This window comes from Gopherus evgoodei, chromosome 1, assembly GCF_007399415.2.
Source record: "Gopherus evgoodei ecotype Sinaloan lineage chromosome 1, rGopEvg1_v1.p, whole genome shotgun sequence".
Classification (NCBI taxonomy): domain Eukaryota; kingdom Metazoa; phylum Chordata; order Testudines; family Testudinidae; genus Gopherus; species Gopherus evgoodei.
Genome location: NC_044322.1, coordinates 164,020,452 through 164,041,368, shown reverse-complemented (window position 1 = coordinate 164,041,368; position 20,917 = coordinate 164,020,452). Strand labels below are relative to the sequence as shown.

At 45.5% G+C, this 20,917-nt stretch overlaps 1 protein-coding gene across 9 annotated transcripts in view; it reads left to right on the top strand.

Annotated features, from left to right (window-relative positions):
• TTC3 (tetratricopeptide repeat domain 3) overlaps positions 1–20,917 on the top strand; it is a 161,991-nt gene that overhangs the window by 468 nt on the left and 140,606 nt on the right. For 5 of the 9 annotated variants that reach the window (XM_030577810.1, XM_030577817.1, XM_030577802.1 and 2 more), the window contains exons 2-4: positions 1,433–1,521; positions 15,078–15,216; positions 15,386–15,431. In XM_030577810.1, the coding sequence (XP_030433670.1) occupies positions 1,490–1,521; positions 15,078–15,216; positions 15,386–15,431 (217 nt within the window). In that variant the 5' untranslated portion in view covers positions 1,433–1,489. The remainder of the gene's footprint in view (positions 1–1,432; positions 1,522–15,077; positions 15,217–15,385; positions 15,432–20,917) is intronic. The other 4 variants (XM_030577844.1, XM_030577826.1, XM_030577853.1 and 1 more) reach the window with 1 other exon arrangement.

The window sequence follows — 20,917 nt, the reverse complement described above, 5'->3', positions numbered from 1 at the left end:
TGTGCGGTCCGCGGAGAGGCCGCTGGGGCTCTCGGTCGTTGCCGCGTTGGCTTCAGGAGCTTCCGGCGCCCCCGTTTGCGAAAACTTAGGCGAAGTGAACTAAGTGTCATGTGAGGCGGCGTCCCGCCCCCGGCGAACAGGGGCCCCGGCCTCCGAGCCCCAGGCTTCACCAGCCTCAGTCCCACTGGGGCGGGCACCCGTCCCTGGGGTGACTGACCGCCGTGAAGACCTGGCGGCGTCTGTACTAACGTGTATTTCTGTGAATGAATAAATCACTAGATCTTGAAGACCGTGTCCTGAACCACTGTATTTCATATTAGTCACAAGCTCCCAGAGAGGAGTCTAGTTAAATCCAGTTGCACACGCTGAGCTGTACATGACTGGAAAATGAGTGATGTTGTAGCCTGTCTCAAGTGATCCTGTCTAAAGTAGTGTGAATTGTGCGGTTCTGCTCTGGGAGAAGTGCAGGTAGAGGCTTGCTACTTGGAAGAAGTGCCCATGGACAGTTTGCCTCTGAACCAAACCAAAAGCATTTTATGAATTTGTGTTAGTATTTATAGTTGTCTGTGATCAGTGAAGAAAGCACAGGCTGTAAAATGCGAACGACAAAGTGTTTTGGGTCAGTTTTGGCATGGAGAGACAAATTTCTGTGAAGTTGACCGTTCTCTGTGGTCCAGTATATAAAACTTTCCCAAGTCATGAAGCTTACAAAAATCTTGACAACAGGCTGCTGGTGTGCTGAGGCCACATATGATCATGCTGATCAATATTGTCTCCTGGTTTCCTGTGTTCCTTCATGGATCTATCCATCTCTTGTCTCTAATTTTATACTTAGATTGTAAGCTCTTTGGCACAGGGGTTGTCTTTGTTGTGTGTTTGTACAGTGCTTAGTCCTGATCTGTGACTGGGACCCCATAAATATTAACACTGGTTATCTGGACTTCTAAACCAAGGGACAGCAACCTTTCAGAAGTGCTGTGCCGAGTCTTCATTTAGTCACTCTAATTTAAGGTTTCGCGTGCCAGTAATACATTTTAACGTTTTAGAAGGTCTCTTTCTATTAATCTATAATATATCACTAAACTATTGTTATAAGTAAAGTAAACAAAGTTTTTAAAATATTTAAGAAGCTTCACTTAAAATTAAATTAAAATGCAGAGCCCCCCGGATCGGTGGCCAGAACCCAGGCAGTGTGAGTGCCACTGAAAATCAGCCCACGTGCTGCCTTCGGCAGGTGTGCCGTTGGTTGCCTACCCCTGTTCTAGACAATCCTGAGTGAAAAGCTAAAATTCACAGCTGAATGGGGGGGAAATATCATTTCCCCTCACATTAGGTTATAGCTTAATTTTGCAGACATTCTAAGCACTCTCAGAGGAATATACAAATTGAGGGTTTTTTTTCTAATGCATTTCTGGCTTTATTTCCCCCCAAGGGACATGCGCTATGGAAGTAACTACATTGGAGTCAGACTTCAGTGGAATCACTTTTTATGGTGGTTGTGCTAAACAATGCTGTGAATTGGTAAGTAACTATTAATATCTAAAGGATTGACAGGATGTCTAATGCGGGTTCTTATTTAGGTGGTCTGCACACTGATTTTGTACGTGAATAGCTGTCAGGGTGTAGGTTGTTGGGTTTTTTTTTTAACTTAAATCATTATACTGGTATGGTTCCTAATCAGAACACAGTTATACTTACATGAAGATGATCTATACCAGTATAGATTATTCCCCTTCCACTTTGATACACTCATATAGTTTATTCCCAGAGAGTATCTGGCCCTCAGAAGGAGTCAGAAGCTCCGCTTACCTCTCACAGGCTGCACTAGGGTGGATGAGGCAACTCAGGTTCATCTGGCTTACTGAGTAATTGGGAGGCATTTAATTAAGCAGTGGAGCACCTGGGTATGATAAAGACAGCAATTCCCAGAGGGGATGGGAATCCAATGAAGGAAACCCGGAAAGAATGCTCTTCAGTGGGAGAGTTTCTGGAAGGAAGGGACTGTGAATGATTAGGCTCAGAGAAACCTGGCTCCCATGAAAGACTTCAACAGGCAGAAGCCCTGGAAAAGAGAAATTAGATGTTGTCCTGGGGAAAAGTCTTGACCCAGAGAAGAGACCCTCCCCCAGTTAGTAAGAAGCCCTGGACTCTAGAAAAGCCTTCTATGTCATGAAGGCCTTACTAGTAAGGGACATGGGACATAACTGGGTTGATGAACTAATACTGACTCAGCCCTTACAACTGCCTACTAGAGATGCTGAAGTGGAGACCTGTTTGTGGGGCATTCCACCTTTTGAGGTTGAATAAACTAGGCCCCTGAAGGGATGATGTTGAATATATGCATCTCATTGGACTTCATAAAACCTTCACTCAGGGAAACTGAGGCAAAGACACAATGGTGGGGCTGCATTGGGCTGCCAGGGGATACTCTAGAGTGAGGGCCCTTGTTATGGTATGGTACTAGAAGTGGGGGTATGAGGCCCCCTCCCATCATGTAGGGATGATAACACGGAGCAGTGCTTACACTCATCTTGAATGAAAGATGTTGTATATTCTGGATCTGCAGAAGGAGCAGCAGTGACAACTCAAGGAGCACTTGTCACAGGCTTGGCAGGGAGCCCAGCGGTCCACGTAGGCCCAGCTGTCACAGACACTGAAGGGAAAGAAGTCACATGGTCCTGCCAAGGGGGTACAAGTACTATGGGCAAGAGGGGCATGCAAGTTGGGTTTGCCCCTGGAGCAACAAGGGAGATTACTGGCTGATGCAAAGTTTTGTGGCGCACCCAGAAAGGGCTGGGTCACAAAGGATGCCTAGTCTCAGATGCAAGAGACCCTGATGTATCTTAAAGAGAGTGAAAAAACACAGTTTGTCGCCAAGAAGAGTGATTGTCCTGGGGTTAATGTTCTTGAAATGTGGAGAACTGGGGCATGTAAAGAGAGATTGCCTGGCAAGAACTTTGAACTATAAACAGAGGGGACCTTGCAGTGGGGATGCATAAAGTTGCATGTGTAACGGGAAACTCACAGTATAGAAGCCAGGGCTAGAGCTTGACAGAGGGTTCACCCTCCCCTTACTCTGATTTATCGGGGATACAGTGAATTCTCTTGTAGCCACAGGGCAGAAGAACATCAGAAGTTTTGAAGGGCATGATGGTCCCAGCACTTGCTGGGAAAGAAAAAAAGGGCCCCAGGCTGAGGAAGCTTGGGGGGCAAGATCAGCCTAAGTCCCAAAGTTCCTAGAGTCCCAGGGAGTATGTGGGGCAAGAATGCAAATGGGATGGTGAAGCAGTTATCCAGTTTGCAGGTGCAAATGTAGGTTTTCCTGGCAAAATTATTTGAGCAAGGGAAGCAAGCCCATCAGCTGACGGGTATGTAGGGCTAGTAGCAGGTAATGAGGGAAATTATTTAGTTAAGTCTTGGATTAGAGTGTTTGAAAGGGAATGGAGCCTTACTCAGGAGACGCATTGTGTTAGCATTCAAGAAGCCGAACAGGTAAGAGTGCAATGCCAACACTTGGATGGGCAGACAATGTTTAAAATACTGAAAGCTTTGAAAGACAGTAAACCAGAATAAGATATCAAAGGCCAGACGCTGCCTGACCAGGAGAGACTGTTCACAGTGGTGGCCAATACGCAAAGCTGAGAAATCCTGACTTTTTTTATTTTTTTAGGAGGGAAGCAGGGCTCAGAGATGGGGTAGCTTAAGACAAGAGTCCAAGCGACAGTATTACTGGGGGTGACTGGTCAGGAAAGCAAATATATACTCAAGACTGAAAGCGGATGCAAAGGAGTCTGAGTTACAGGTCTCTTGCCACTTTAGAGGTGAGAGTAGTGCATGTGAAAAGTTGTGAAGTTCCAAGTCTAAGAATAATAGAATCCTAGAAGATTAGGATTGGAAGAGACCTCAGGATGTCATCTAGTCCAACCCCCTACTCAAAGTAGGACCAACCCCAACTAAATCATCCCAACCAGGGCGTTGTCAAGCTGGACCTTAAAACCCTTGAAGGATGGAGGAGATTCCACTACCTCCCGAGGTAACTCATTCCAGTGCTTCACCATCCTCCTAGTGAAATAGTTTTTCATAATATCCAACCTAGACCTCCCCACTGCAACTTGAGATCATTGGTCCTTGTTTTGTCATCTGCCACCACTGAGATCAGCCTAGCTCCATCCTCTTTGGAACCTGCCTTCAGGTAGTTGAAGACTGCTATCAGATCCCCATCTCACTCTTTTTTTTTTCTGCTGACTAAAGAACCCCAGTTCCCTCAGCCTCTCCTCATAAGTAATGTGCCCCAGTCCTCTTACCATTTTTGTTGACATCCGCTTGACTCTCTCCAATTTGCCCACATCATTTCTGTAGTGGGGGGCCCCCAAAACTGGACACACTACTCCAGATGTGGCCTCACCAGTTCCAGCTAGAGGGGAATAATCACTTTCCTCTATTTGCTGGCAATGCTCCTACTAATGCAGCTCGATATGCCATTAGCCTTCTTGGCAACAAGGGCACACTGTTGATTGATATCCAGCTTCTCATCCACTGTAATCCCCAGGTCCTTTTCTGCAGAACTGCGCTTAGCCAGTCAGTCCCCAGCCTGTAGCAGCACATGGGATTCTTCTGTCCTCAGTGCAGGACTCTGCACTTGTCCTTGTAGAACCTCATCAGATTTCTTTTGGCCCAATCCTCCAATTTGTCTAGGTCACTCTGGACCCTATCCCTACCCTCCAGCATATCTACCTCTCCCGCCAGCTTAGTGTCATCTGCGAACTTGCTGAGGGTGCAATCCATCTCATCATCCAGATCATTAATGAAGATGTTGAATAAAACTGGCCCCAGGACAGACCCCTGGGGCACTCCGCTTGGTACCAGCTGCCAACTAGACATTGAGCCGTTGATCACTACCCATTGAAGCTGATGATCTATCCAGCTTTCTATCCACCTTATAGTCCATTCATCCAATCCATACTTTTTAAACTTACTGGCAAGAATACTGTGGGAGACCATATCAAAAGCTTTGCTAAAGCCAGGATATATCGTGTCCACCACTTTCCCCATATCCACAGAACCAATTATCTCATCATAGAAGGCAGTCTGGTTGGTCAGGCATAATTTGCCCTTGGTGAATCCATGTTGACTGTTCCTGATCACCTTTTTCTCCTCCAAGTGCTTCAAAATGGATTCCTCAAGGACCTACTCCATGATTTTTCCAGGGCCTGAGGTGAGACTGACTGGTCTGTAGTTCCCCAGATTCTCCTTTTTTTTTTAAAAGATGGGCACTATATTTGCCTTCTTCCAATTGTCCGGGACCTGATTGTCACGAGTTTTCAAAAATAATGGCCAATGGCTCTGCAATCACATCAGCCAACTTCCTCGGCACTCAGGTGCATTAGATCTGACCCCATGGACTTGTGCATGTCCAGCTTTTCTAAATAGTCCTTAACTTGTTCTTTCACCAATAAGGGCTGCTCACCTTCTCCCCATATTGTGCTGCCTAGTGCAGCAGTCTGGGAGCTGACCTTGTCTGTGAAGACCGAAAGCACTGAGTACTTCAGCTTTTCCCACATAATCTGTCACTAGGTTGCCTATCCCCATTCAGTAAGGATCCCACACTTTCCTTGTCCTTCTTGTTGCTAGCATACTTGTAGAAACCTTTCTGGTTACCCTTCGTATCCCTTGCTATCTGCAACTCCAATTGTGCGTTGGCCTTTCTGTTTACACCCTTGTATGCTAGAGCAATGTTTTTATACTCCTCTCTAGTCATCTGTCCAAGTTTCCACTTCTTATAAACTTCCTTTTTGTGTTTAAGCTCACAGATTTCACTGTTAAGTCAAGCGGGTCACTGGCCATATTTGCTATTCTTTCTGCACGTCAGGATGGTTTGTTCCAGCACCCTCAATAAGGCTTCTTTAAAATACAACCAGCTCTGCTGGACTCCTTTCCCCTTTATATTAGCCTCCCAGGGAATCATGCCCATCAGTTCCCTGAGGGAATCAGTCTGCTTTTCTGAAGTCCAGGGTCTGTATTCTGCTGCTCTCCTTTCTTTCTTTCTTTTGTCAGGATCCTGAATTAGACCATCTCATGGTCACTGCTGCCCAGGTTGTCACCGACTTCTATGTCCCCTACCGATTCTTCCTTGTTTGTGAGAAGCAGGTCAAGAAGAGCACAGCCCCTAGCTGATTCCTCAAGCACTTGCTTCAGGAAGTTGTCCCCAGCACTCTTCAAAAACTTCCTGGATTGTCTGTGCATTGCTGTATTGCTCTCCTAGCAGATGTCAGAGTGATTGAAGTCTCCCATGAGAACTAGGGCCTGCGATCTGGAAACTTCCGTTAGTTGTCTGAAGAAAGCCTCATCTGGTGGTCTGTAGCAGACGCGTACCGCAATATCACCATTGTTGCTCTCGCCTCTAAACTTAACCCAAAGACTCTCAACAGGCTTTTCTCCAGTTTCATACTGGAGCTCTGAGCAATCATACTGCTCTCTTACATACAGTGCAACTTCTCCATCTTTTCTCCCCCTCCTGTACTTCCAGAACAGTTTATACTCGTCCATGACAGTGCTCCAGTCATGTGAGTTACCCCACCGAGTCTGTGTTCCTTGACTGTGCCAGGGCTTCCAATTCTTCCTGTTTATCAGACTTTTTGCGTTAGTGTACAGGTGCCTAAGATAACTACCCAATTTTCCTACTTTTTCAGTATGAATCGGGAGGCCTCCTCTGTTGTACTCTCCTACTTGTGTTTCCTCCCAGTGTCCCACTTCCCCACTTACCTCAGGGCTTAGGTCTCCATCCCCCGGCGAACCTAGTGTAAAGCCCTCCTCACTAGGTTAGCAAGCCTGTCTGCGAAGATGCACTTCCCTCTCTTTGTTAGGTGGATCCCATCTCTTCCTAGTAATCCTTTGTGCAACAACATCCCATGGTTGAAGAATCCAAACTCTCTCTCCAACACCACCTGCACAACCACGCATTTACCTCTACAATTCAATGGTCTCTACCTGGACCTTTTCCTTCAACAGGGAGGATGGACAAGAACAAAACTTGCACCTCAAACTCCTTTATCCTTCTTCCCAGAGCCATGTAGTCTCTAGTGACCAACTGAAGCCTGAAAACAGTTTCTTACCACTATTAGCATTGGGGGTTCATGGCTCTCAGCTTGCTTCTTCTGGAGGTCACATGCTGCCAATTGTCGTCCCCATTCTGCAGTGCCATCTCAGATTCTTCAGTATGCTGTGCCTGCAGTATCAAACGCTGACTTCTATCCAGGAAAACCTTCATTTTCTTGGATGCAATGCAGGGTTGATACTTGGGTCTCTAGTCCTTTTAACCTTCTCTTCCAAGCTGGAGATCAGCTTGCACTTTGTACAGACGAAGTCACTTCTGTTCTCTGGTAGAAAGACAGACAAACATGGCACATCCCATGCAGGTCACAGCAGCTGATCGCTCACTATCCATAATGTCTTCTTCCTTGGAGCCTCTTCTGTGAGCAGTAAATACAACATCTGAAGCCTGAAAGGCCAAAAAAACCCACTGTGGGAACTCCCCCCAGGAGAACTCCCAGGCAAACTCCATCTTGTTCAGGTTTACTTTCTTCCAAAGCTTGGATGGGCAGACAATGTTTAAAAATACTGCAAGTGCTGGCGCTGCACCTTTACCTGTTGGGCCTCTTGAGTGCTTATACGAAGTTTCTCCTGAGTGAGACTCCATTCTCTTTCAAGCACTTTAATCCAAGAAGTTCCAGGATGATGGTCACCAGGCAGCTAAGGGGAAGAGGAAACTGGTTGACAGGAGAAGTTCCTGGGACCTGAAACAGGAAGAACCCGGGCTAGGACTATAGCAGTGGGTCTCAAACTTTTTTTACTAGCGACCCCTTTCACACAGCAAGCCTCTGAGTGGGACCCCCCCAATAAATTAAACACATTTTAAAATATATTTAACACCATTATACATGCTGGAGGCAAGCGGGGTTTGGGGTGGAGGTTGACAGCTCGCAACCCTCCATGTAATAACCTCACGACCCCCCTCAGGGGTTCCAACCCCCAGTTTGAGAACCCCTGAACTATAGCTCTCTATGAAGGCTTTTCAGAAAGGGCAGTTGGACAGAATTAATGTGACTGACAGATAACATCGACCAGCCAAAACAGGAAGTGAAAGACGCTCTGGACAGACAGTACAGCACCACACAGAAGGATTTGAAGCAGCTGCTACATCTGGAATAGAAGAGGGCAGACAAGCTCTATGAGGTTTCTTGGCCAATGGCAGGATACGGGTGCCAGTCTCCCTGTGGCTGAGCAGCTGCTTTCAGAGGTGAGGCTAAAAGTGGGAAATGAAGAAAGGAAGAAAAGAGGCTGCTAAAGGATCAGCTTCAGTCTGCACTAGCAAAGTAGGCTGCAGTCTCCCAGCTCCAAGAAGAGCTAGACAAGCTTACTGAGGAGTTAAAGGAGAAGAAAGAGAGTTTCCCACAACTACAGATGGCCCTGATAATGAAAAAAGCGTCCTTCACCAAGAGTGAGGTGGTAAGGCAGAGGAAAGACTAAGAGCTGAAATCTCTGCGGCATTGTAATCTGAAACTGAAAAGGAGCTGCAGACAGCTATGCGGAATGTCTCTGAGGTCCAGGGCCCGATGACATTGCAAGCTTCCATGGAGCGATCGCCATTCCCTTCTCCACTCTGAGTGGGTCTCATTTTTGTGTTGCTATGCTTCAGGGCAGGTGAAAGCTGGAATGTGGCCTTCTGCATTCCAAAATTCTGCAGCCACTTTGTCATCCCATAGCTGTGTAACGATCTGGTCCCACTAGTCAGTGCTTGTTTCCCGGGAGGAGAAACAGTACTCAGCTGTGTTCAGTTGATGCATGACTGCCATCAGCAACTGTGAATTGTTTCACTTGAAGGCTTACAGCAGGGCTGCTTGGATGACATCGCAATGTTCCACATGGTGGGTCCTATCTCGGCTCTGGAAATACTGCAGCATAAGGTGTAAAGTGTTTTGTAATGCTCACAACAAGAGTGCACAGCTGAGTGGTTCCATGCTTATCAGGCTGTGGTGTCCATGCGGCTAACCCAGGCTTTTGAAAAAAGATGTGAAAAAACCTTGGTTTGTTTGCTATTGATATTAGGGAGGGAAGGAGGAAAATGCATCATAAGAGGCTAACGCCATGTTCCCATTACAACCTGTGACAATGTTTTGGTTACATGAAGCATTGCAAGTCCTACCCAAAATCCCATTTACCTATTTGCACTGTGGAATAGCTACCCACAATGCAGAGCTCCGTTCGTCGATGCAAGCGCGGCTAACCAGGATGCACTCTGCCGACGCAATGAGCATAGGATGGACACACAAGATCGACTAGCTTAATTTGGAAGCCTGATGTTGACTTTCATAAAGTCAGCTTAACTTTGTAGTGTAGACATGGCCAGAGCTCTTCTTCAGGTCTGGGAAACATTTGTAGGGCTTGGATACACTTAAAGATGTAAAGTGCTGGAAGATAAACCAGCCTTCAGAGACAGCAGGAAGGAAAATGCTGCCATATGTTTACACTGTCCGCTGCAAACACAGTGGCGTGGCCATAATTAGCAGCTCTTGTAACATCACAGAAAGCAGTGCATTGTAGTAGCTATCCCAGTGTGCAAGTGGCTGCAGTGTGCTTTTCAAGGGGAGGTGGTGGAGTGTGACAGAGCATGTGTTGTGTGTATGTAGGGAGAGAGACAGTGTGTTTTGGGGGGCAGAGTGTGTGTCAGCATGCTCTCTTGTAAGTTCAGACAGCAGCAGACCCTTCCCCTGCCCCCACCTTTCTCTCTCACATGCACGCACGCACAAATGCCTGCCTCAGCGGTAGCAGCTGCATTCCACAATAATGATTTGCTTTGTGTCCTAGAGCAGATAAGCATGCCGGCTGTCAGAAACGGAGCTTTGAAAGGGGATAGACACATGCCTGCAGCCCAGTTCAAAATAATGATCAGAGTGGCCACTTGACTTGAGGGGATTATGGGATGTTTCTAGAGGCCAGTCACAGCGCAGTAATGCAACACATCCACACTGACACCTGGGCGTTTCATCCAGGGCGCAGCAAGCTTTATGCGTCTTGTGGAGGTGGGTTACCAGGAGCGCTCCAACTGCAGCATCTAAGTGCCTTGCCGTTGTGAACACCTCAGGAGTAAGGATGCCTGGGACTGATTTAATGTGGTCTAACTTGCAAGTGTAGTCAAGCCCTTAAAGTGTTACAGCTAAATACAAGATGGAACAGATTGTTTAGTGTAAGTAGTTAAAACATTTCAAGGGACCATTCAAGGTGAAGTGTCCTGTTAACACCCCTCCAATCATGGGGTAGGGGAAAAGGACAGGGGAAAGGCAGCTTGTTTTGTGGTTGGTAATGGGTTATAGATGGTTGTAATGAGCCATAAATTCAGTGTCTCTACTCAGTCCAGTCTATTCAGTAACTAAAGGTTACAGATTTTTGAAGGTGTTGTGCAGATTTCCTATGAGAATAAGAACTCAGGGCTTGGCTACACTAGCAGCTTTAGAGCGCTTTGAGTTAAACCAGCCTTCGGAGAGCGCATTAGGGAAAGTGCTGCAGTCTGTCCACACTGACAGCTGCAAGCGCACTGGCGTGGCCACATTTGCGGCACTTACAGCATCATTGGGAGCGGTGCATTATGGGCAGCTATCCCAACAGTCAAGTGGCTGTAATGGGCTTTTCAAATGTAGGGGGTGGGGTGGACTGTGACAAGGAGTGTGTTGTGTGTATGTGGGTGGAGGGAGAATGGGTTTTTGGGGTGCTGAGTGTCAGCATGCTGTCTTGTAAGTTCAGAGCTCCCCCGTCCCTCTCTCTCTCTCTCTCTCTCTCTCACACTGACAGCAAGCAACATTCCTAAATAATGTTTGTTTTGTCTCAGAGCAGATAAGCATGACGGCTGTCAGAAATGGGGCTTTGAAAGGGCATATCTGCATTTCTACAGCCGAGTTCAAAATAATGACGAGTGGTCATGTGACTTAACGGGATTATGAGAAATTTCTGGAGGCTGATCAAAGTTCAATAATGCAGCACCTCATTCACACTGATGCTGGGGCATTTCAGCGGAGGCGCAGCAAGCATTATGCTTCTCATGGAGGTAGATTATCAGGAACTCTCCAGCTGCAGAGTCCAGGTGTTCTAAGTGCCTTGCCAGTGTGGACGGGTCGTGAATTAGGGCGCCTGGGGCTGCTTTAATGTGCTCTAATTTACAAGTGTAGCCAAGCCCTAAGTTTTCCTTTGCTGCCCAAGCAATGTGCCTCTATTCTAATCTAAAGGAACCATCTCCAGGATATAGGGTAATTCAGGCCACTATTCTGCAAACACTTAAATACATACATAATATTACTTACTCTAATAATCCCAAGGAAATAAATGCAACTACCCATATGAGTAAAGCTAGAGTGGCCACTTGACTTAAGGGGATTATAGGATGTTTCTGGAAGTCAGAGTGCAGTAATGCAACACCTTGTTCACACTGATGCTGGGGCGTCTCAACCAAGACGCATCAGACATTCCTTTCGCTGAGATGGAGTACCAGGAGTGCTCTGACCAGGAGTCAGAGCGCTATAGCCAAGCCCTGAGAGATCAGATATAGAGTGATCACTCTGTGAAATGTGTTCACCCACAAGTGATGTGGTGTTTTTTCTTTTATCATTTTCCTGTGTTAATCTGAGTGTGCAGTAATTGTCTGGCTTCATCCATGTAGTTATTGGGGCATTTTATGTTGACCCTGTAGACTTATATTCACTGCTACGATGATCAACACCCCCCAACAAAAACATCTTTCAAGATCCATGGATCCTACCCATGGCTATCACAACATCTGGTGTACCTCATCCAAAGCTGCCAAAGCAGTCTTTTGGAGTTACAGGGCTCTTTCTTGAGACAAGTGGAGGCCCAGCCCTCCTAGTGGGAAGGGTATTATTCCAGAAAGATTGTATAAAGGTTGGAGGTGTAGCACATCTGTAATATCATGACACAGTAGTAATCTTGTCTGATTAAGCTGTGTAGTTTACCATATTTGGCCATATTCAGTGATTACTTAAAAGGGGGGCAGGGACCCAAAGGGACCTGTTGGTTTGATTACCTGTTTTCCTGAAATGGGTAGGGTTTAGCAGGACTGTGAAGACGAATGGCTGAATGAATACTCCTGGGAGAATTCTGTGCCAAAAAATTAAAAATTCTGCAGAATTCTGCATATTTTATTTGTCAAAGTAATGCAATATAATCACACCAATTTAACTTATTTTAGTAATTTTATTTAAACTACCATACAGGAAAAAAAATCACAGTAATTGTTTAGCATTTCCTAATGCACAGAAAAGGTAAATTACAAATACTTTGTAACCAATACCCTGTACTCTATTTTTAATCTTGAATTTTCATTTAAATTACATTACAGAACACCAAAATAAAAGTAAAGTAGAATGTTATTTTAAATTGCTCAGACTTTCACACATGAAAGTCATACAGTGTTGCTAATCATTGTCCTGCCTTTTTAAAAATGGATAGGTAAAGTACATCCTGAGCTGCAGACTAATCCTCTTGTGCTGCTCTGGCAGAAGGGAAAAAAATGAGAAAACACATAGATCTTCCTCGCTGATGATTCCCTTACTGTCATTTACTATAAGGCTACTTTACACTGCCCTGGCAATGTAAAGGAGCCTTTAAGCTTTTACATGTGTATTAGGCTCCTGGGAGAACAGACTACGAATGGGAACAATTAACCGGCAAGGGGAACATTAGCAGCCTACCTGCTTAGTTGTTACATTTCTGCTCTGCTTCACAGGACAGAGCTTGCCTCACAAAACCCTACCCACTCCAAGCCTGCGACACCACAATAGTGAGGGAGAGGGACAGTCTCTTCTGCTCATCTGCATGCAGGTGTGTGCCCAGCCCTGCCCCCTTAACATCTCTCCATGCATGCTCAAACCCCCGCCCTGCGATCTACATCTGTTGGCTGCTGCAGGCAGATACGCCCAGGCTGCCAGGGACAGGTGTTCCCCACAGATTTCTTAGCTCTCCCATTTTTCTGCAGGGGGAGAAAAGCAATCTGAAACAGTATTCTGTGCAGAATTCCCCCAGGAGTAAACGAGGAGTAGTGCTGATTGATTTCTAAGGGCAAATCTACCCTTGAAACACTGCACTGGCACAGTTGCATTGCTGTAGTGCTTTAATGAAGACTTTAAGCCAACGCAAGAGAGCTCTCCCATTGGTGTAGTTAAACCATCTATCCAAGAGATGGTAGCTATGTCAGTGGGAGAGCTTCTCCCATAGCGCTGTCTACATAGGGGGTTAAGTCAGTATAACTTCATCACTCAGGGGTGTGGATTTTTCACCCCTGAATGACTTAGTTATGCCAATATAGGTCTGTAGTGAGACCAGACCTGAGGCAAATTCATCCAGTTCTACTCAAAAAAAATAGTAAGACTATGCATGTTGAAGGTGGGTGTGATGGTGCACCCCATAAGGCTTTATGGAAGTGTGCTTATGAATGTATATATGACATAATTGGAATATGTTTTATGCTACATATGCCATGTAACATATCTCTGTAAAGGTTATAACCTAGTGAATCTATTAATCTGATTTGTATGGATGTATCATTTTTGTATTTGAAGTTATGAATATTGGCTGTGTAGCTGCTTGATTTTTAAGTAGCCTTGGTAAAGCGTTTGGTCATCCTATTGAGAAAGGAATGTGCAAATTAAGTGCCCGATCAAGAAAGACTTAACGAGCAATGGATCTTGAAAGACTCCAGTCCACGTAAGAAGTCTTCCTGGAGACATTCAAGATAGCAATTGCTGCTGCCTGTAAAAACTCAGTCATGCGTGGACATGACTTGCCCAGGTGACTCCAAAACTCCATTTTGGAGCTGGACTTTGCGCACGAGAGAGGAGGGGGTCTCCACCCACAAGAGGAAGTCTATTTAAGCCTGGGGGAGACTGCTCCATTTTGTCTTCAGCTGGCTCAAAAGATAGCCTCTCCACCCACAAGGATACCTGAAAGAAATTGGAACAAAGGACAGTAACTACAGGGGGTGTGAGGGATTGCTGGATCCAGACTAGAAGGAGACTAGTCTGTAAAAGGATGCTTACTGGAACACCTCCGAGGATGAGGTTTTATCTGTATTTAGTTTTCTTACTGTATTAGGCATAGGCTTGCATGCTTTCTTTTATTTTGCTTGGTAATTCACTTTGTTCTGTCTGCTATTACTTGGAACCACTTAAATCCTACTTTCTGTATTTAATAAAATCACTTTTTACTTAATTAACCCAGAGTAGACCTGGGGGTATACCTGATAGAGAGAGAGCAGTGTTATAGAGGGCGAACAATTTGAGTTTACCCTGCATAAGCTTTATACAGGGTAAAACAGAATTATTTGGGGTTTGGACCCCATTGGGAATTGGGCATCTGAGTGTCAGCCCTGGTCTATGCTGGGGGGCGGGCATCAATCTAAGTTAAGCATCTTCAGCTACATGAATAACATAGCTGAAGTTGATGTATTTAGATCGACTTTCAGTGGCATCTTCACTGTGGGGAGTCGACTGCTGTCCCCCCCCCCCAGTCGACTCTGCCTGTGTCTCTCGCCAAGCTGGAGTACAGGAGTTGATGGGAGAGTGCTTGGGGGTTGATTTATCAGGACTAGACTAGATGTGATAAATCAATCCCTGCTGGATCGACCACTGCCCACTGATCTGGCTGGTAGTGTAGGCATACCTTAAGAAACAGGAACACTTAAGCTGCTTTCAATTAAGTCTACAGCTATTAGGGGATGTGGTTCAGACCTGGGTCTGGGTTTGCAGCAGGCTAGTGGGTCTGGCTCAAGCCAGGCAGGACTCTGAAGTCCCAAGCTGCCACGGCAGGAAAGCAGGGGCAGAAGTAGTCATGGCACATCAGTTGGCAGCCCCAAGGGGATTTCTGTGATCCAACCCATCACAGTAGGATTAAAAATGCTTGCTTTCAGAGTAGAAGGACAGGAATAATCTTTGGCTGGGTCCACAGAACATTTTTTTTTTCTTCTGTTATTTGAAAGCAAAGTTTTCTAGCACTATTACTATTCCTTGATATCTTAGTACAGCAAAGGGTGAGAAAAGTGGTGATAGACAAGGCTTTGGAGCAGAGCACGGAGCAGTGGAGCTGCAGGTTTTGCCCGGAGCTGGAGCGGAGCCGGAACAGTCGTCATTGGTGCTGGAGGCGGAGCAAGTCAAAAATGTGATTACTCCAAATCTCTGGACTTTAAAAAGTCCTTAGCTAAGTTAAATAAATGTAAACTGCTTTAAAACCAGTTAAATCACTATTGCTTAGAGGAATTATGTTGCCTGTTGTTTGTGCATTGTGATTTTTATTGCTATTCAAAAAATAAAATTTTCTTTATTTTTAGGTTCGTGAGAAATTTAGAAAGCGTTCTTCAAATAAACATAAAACAGGTATGTAAACTGACATTGGATGTTACCAAACATTTTACTTGGTGTTTCCTCTTGTCTGCTTTACTTGGTCATTCGGACTGATGTTTCACTTTTTCCCCCCCCTTATATTTTGCTTGGATGGCTGGGAACATTCTTTTGGAGCCCTGTTGAGCAGAAGCGTGTATATTTCATGCTGCAATATTTCTCACTCTTGTCCTAACAGAGAGCCATATGTTCATAAGAATAATATGGATATTTTATTAGGATTACATGCATGCAACCTCTTAGTATGATATGAGAATTAAAGCTTAAATTAGCATTAATTTTCCACGTCAGGTTCAACTTCACTTTCTTAATGAGATGTCTTTGAGTTGCTTCAGCTATGTGGTCTTGGGCTGCAATCCTGCAGAGGCTTAATTTTACACTGTGAAGAGACCCATTGAAGTCATTGGGGCCAGAATCTAGCAGTTGGTTTATATGAGCTACAGTTTTTTCTGTAACTAAATATGCATTTCTGTAGAAAGGAAGGATTGTCTTGCAGTTAAGGCACTGGACTGTAAATTGGGAGATTTAAGTTGAATTCCTGATTTTGCCACTTATTGTGTAACCATGGGCATGTTGTTGTCAGTTTTTGGCTGCATATGTATTCTCTGTGGCCAGATAGCTCAGAAGCAGATTTTATCTAACTGCCCTAGAAGACCACAGACTTGGTTCAGTGGCGAAGGCACTTGACCAGGTTAATTATCCTCGCTCCCTGATCAACATCTACATCTATAGTTACACTAGAACATGTATGCCTGTTAAAATGGACTTAGCTCAGTGAGCTGTGGCCTTTGACTTCCCCATAGGCTGGACAAAGACACCCCCCTCCCCCTCCCTCTGACCCTTTTTATACCCTGATACAAATAAGTTATGTATTGCCCCTCGGACGTGGTTAGGTTAGTTACCACCCTTTACCTTGTACATGTTGGCTCGATCAAAACACCTCTGTCCATCACTCTGTCATCCTGACCTTATCTTTAGGAGGGGTAAATGTGTCACTGTATCATCTTCAGGGAGTATATTTATACCATAACTTGATATTGGGGTGTTCTGGTACTACCCTTCTGGAATGTATTTATGCAAGTATCCTGTGCCTAGCACTTCTTAGGAGTATTTGTATTTTTGTAATGCCAGTCCTGTTCTTGCCAAGTTTGTGTGTCAGACAGTGACCCTGCAAGCAACCATCTGTTTCGTAAGAGGCCTGACTCTTGCAAACTTTGCTTTATATCAGCAGGGCCTGACTTAGGCCTCAGGCCTCATACCAAGTCCCATGCTTCAGGCTCTCTCAACTACATATGTCACTTAATCTCTTTTGACTCATCTATGCAGAGGAAGTTTCCTTTCTGGTCTCCCAAAAGAATACACTCAGATGTTATGCCTCTTGCCCAAATCACAATTGGTCCAATCTTAGACCAGGACCTGAGTATACCATTCTATATATGTCAACTGTTTATCTCCATATAGGCCTGACTGGTTTTTGAGTACTTGAGTTTTCTACACTTCGGGAGCCTGTGACCAGTGTTATTGACCAGCTACTTTCTTAACACAAAAGCCATATCAACAGTACGGACACTGCACTGGTATGGCAGTGGTGCCATAGCTATGCTGCTGTAACCCCATAATGTAGACGCAGACTACAGTTGCTATAGAAATTCCACCTCCCTGAGTGACAGTAGCTAGGTCAATTGAGGGAGTTTTCTGTTGACCTAGCTGTGTCTACACTGAGGGTTAGGCTGGCGTAGTTAGAATGCTAAGGAGTGTGGATTTTGAGGCCAACAGATGTTTTCACAGTTCTTAAACTTTTCATTTAAAGCAGCTGTATTCAAACATATGTTCCCCTGCATTGTTTGAAAACCAAACAACTGCAACATTAAAAGCCTGGATGTGAAACTGTTTATAAGTAAATGTAAAGTAGTCTTCATTTGTATTTGTTTTCCCAACTGAGAGAAATGCAAAGAATGAGCATAAATAATGACAAATAGCTTTTTAAATCTATTCTAAAGTGTTTAGAGTTGTCAGTTGCAACCTATGATTTTTCGTTGGCAGATTTGTTTTGTTTAAACTGGTAACCAAAGCCTCAGAAGTAAAAGTCTATCCTTACAAGTTTTGACACCTCATTTAGAAATGTGTAAACTACTCCAACAAACACGCATACTTGACAAAAAATGAAATTTAAATTTCTCCCTGGAGTGACATTGAGGTCATCACATTACAGAACAATTAATTGATGAAGTAGGAAAGTTTTAATGTCTTCTCTGAATACTGTGTGCCTCAGTTTCCCCTGTGTTATTCAACTACTGTATTTAGGTGGTGGGATAAGAGGTGTGTGATCATTGCCATGACCTTTAGAGGGCAAGTGTGACTGCTGCCTGGGACAAAGAATGGTTGACACTCTGGAGCCTGGTAACTGATGGCTGGGTCACCTCCTCTGCAAGAATCAGTTGGAGGTGTTGAAGTAGACCAGGTGACCTGCTGGCCCTGGAAAGAGACAAAGGAATGAGGAGGGGCAACAGGCGTGTCTGGGGCCAGGCAGCTGAAAATGATCAGTCTCCAGTTGGGTAATCGGAGTGGGGAATCCAGTGCACCAGGCCCTGGATCCCCCCAAGATGGACTTTGCTGAAAGTTCCTGATTTCTGTGCTAACAAGCTATGGGGTTACAACAGCATAGCTATGATGCCATTGATATGCTGCTGCAGCACCTGTACTGTTGATATGGCTTTTGTTTTAAGAAAGTGGTTGGTCAATAACACCGGTCACAAGTTACCAAAGGGTAGAAAACTATACTATGTTCCTATTGACTCAGGGTACATCTACGGTACGAAGTTAATTTGAAATTATTCTAGTTGAATTTTTGGAAGCAATTTTATACATTCTTTAGTGTGTCCCCACTAAACTGCGTGAATTCGGCGGAGTGCGTCCACAATACTGAGGCTAGCATCGAATGTTGGAATGATGCACTGTGGGTAGCTATCCCATAGTGACCACAACTTGGAGAGGGCAAATCTACTGTGGGGGCTGCTGTGATCCAAGTAGCCAACGCAGTCACTGACCAGCTGCTATCAATGGTAGTGACTTTGGGAAATGTGCAGACCATAGTGGATGGCTTTAATGTGCTGGGTTCCCTAACTGCGGCGGGGTGATAGATGGAACACATATCCCTGTCTTGGTGGGGCAGCCAGTACATAAACTGCAAGGGGTACTTTTCAATGGTGCTGCAAGCACTGGTGGATCACAAGGGACATTTCACCAACATCAACATGGGATGACCAGGAAAAGTGCATGATGCTTGCATCTTCAGAAGCTCTGGTCTGTTTGAACAGCTGCAGGAATGGACTTACTTCCCAGAGCAGAAAATTACTGTTGGGGATGTTGAAATGCCTATAGTTATCCTCGGGGACCCAGCCTACCCCTTAATGCCATGGTTCATGAAGCTGTGCACAGGCTCCCTGGATAGTAGTAAGGAGCAGTTCAACTATAGGCTGAGCAAGTGCAGAATGGTGGTAGAATGTGCTTTTGGACGTTTGAAAGCGCACTGGTGCAGTTTACTGACTTGATTAGGTCTCGGCACAACCAATATTCCAATTGTATTTGCTGGTTGTTGTGTGCTCAACAATATCTGTGAGAGTAAGGGGGAGACATTTATGGTGGGATGGGAGATGGAGGCAACTCGCCTGGTGGCCAATTTTTCACAGCCAGACAACAGAGTGATTAGAGGAGCACAGCAGGGCGCGCAGTGCATCAGAGAAGCTTTGAAAGCCAGTTTCATGACTGGCTAGAGTACTGTGTGACAGTTGTATTTTGTTTCTCTTGAAGTTACCTGCCCCCTATATATATGAAAGGAAATAAAGTCAAAATTGTTAAAAACTATTCTTTATTATTTGTTGCTCAGCTCATTCAAAGAAGTCAGAAGGTAGACCCGGGGAATGGCCGGGTATTGGGATAGTGGGGTGAAGGAGGAGGGAAGGACAAGTCCAGAAACCAAATCAAAAGTTCGCATATGCCAGCTTTCTGCTGCTTGGGCAATCCTCTGGGGCTGAGTGTGTGGATCCCCGTAGCCTCCTCGTTTGTGTTCTTGGGCATCTGGGTGAGGAGGCTATGGAACTTGAGGAGGAGGGAGGGTAATCATACAGGGGCTGCAGTGGCAGTCTGTGGTCTTGCTGCCTTTCCCGCATTAGATCCACCATATAGCACAACATGTCAGTTTGCTCCCCCATGAGCTTGACCATAGCGTCCTGCCTGCTCTCATTGTGCGCATCCCTCCTCTCTTTGTGTTCCTGTAATGCTTTACGAAACTCTGCAATTGTTAGGGCCCAGCTGAATGCCTGGAGGCAATCGGTGCAGGAGGACTGCATGAGCTGGCGAACATGTTGTCCCGAGTTCATTTTTTCTGCCTTCTAATCTGGACTAGCCCCTAGGATGGAGTAGTTAGGTGCTGCGTTGAAACATTTGCATCTGCAGGAGGAGAAAAAGGGAGGGTAGTATTTTAAAATATACATTTCAGAGAACAAAGGGGACACTCTTTCTCAGTGAAACAGGTAATTCATAGTACACAGCACATGTTCTTTCTGTACAAGTTAGCGTTTTGCCTCTTGTACAGAAGTGCCTGCCACTTTGGTGTGAGTAAGCCATCACATGTGGCCGGGCAGCAGAATTTGGCTTGTAGGCAGCCATGGTAAGCCCTAGGGGCATGTGGGGTTCTGCTTCTTCTGCATTCATTTCAATGCTTTAAAACTGCTGGGTTCCCTTTCCCATAGCAAGCAATGCCTGGTGGGTTTGCCATATAAAAGGAGGGCCTGTGGGCTCTCTGGGATGATTGCTTCCCCCTCCCACTGCATGGCGCCAATGAGACTCTGAGCAGGGATGAGCCCTTTAAACTAAATGCGAACAGCCAAGCATAGCTGGGTTTCCCCGAAGTCTCCCACCGCATGGCTCTGATCAGGCTCTCACTCACCAGAAGTACCTTCTCTAGGGTCATGGTCCGGGAGCCCGCCTTGGGAGTTGGGGGAGGCTATTGGCTCCAGCATTAAGCATAGTTCCTGGCTAGGGGGGAAAACGGATTTCCCACTTACCGCCTTTGCATTGTCCTCCTACTCCTCTTCGTCCTCCAGTGACTCATCCTCCTCGCTCCTTGCAATTTCCCCATTGCAGGTGTTCCCGGACAATGGTGGGGTGGTGGTGGCGTCGCCCTCCATAATTGCATGCAGCTCATGGTAGAAGCGGCATGTATGGGACTGTGACCCAGATAGCCCATTCGCCTCCCTGGCTTTTTGATATGCTTGTCTGAGCTCTTTGATTTTTTTGGTACGACACTGCTCTGTGTCCCTGGAGTAGCCTCTTTCCGTCATGGCCCTGGAGATGTTAGCGTTTTTGCGTTTCTTTCTTTTTTTGGAATGTTATTTTCCCCAACGTGCAATGCGATCCAGTACCTCCTGTTTGGACCATGCTGGAGGTTGTTTGCGAATTCA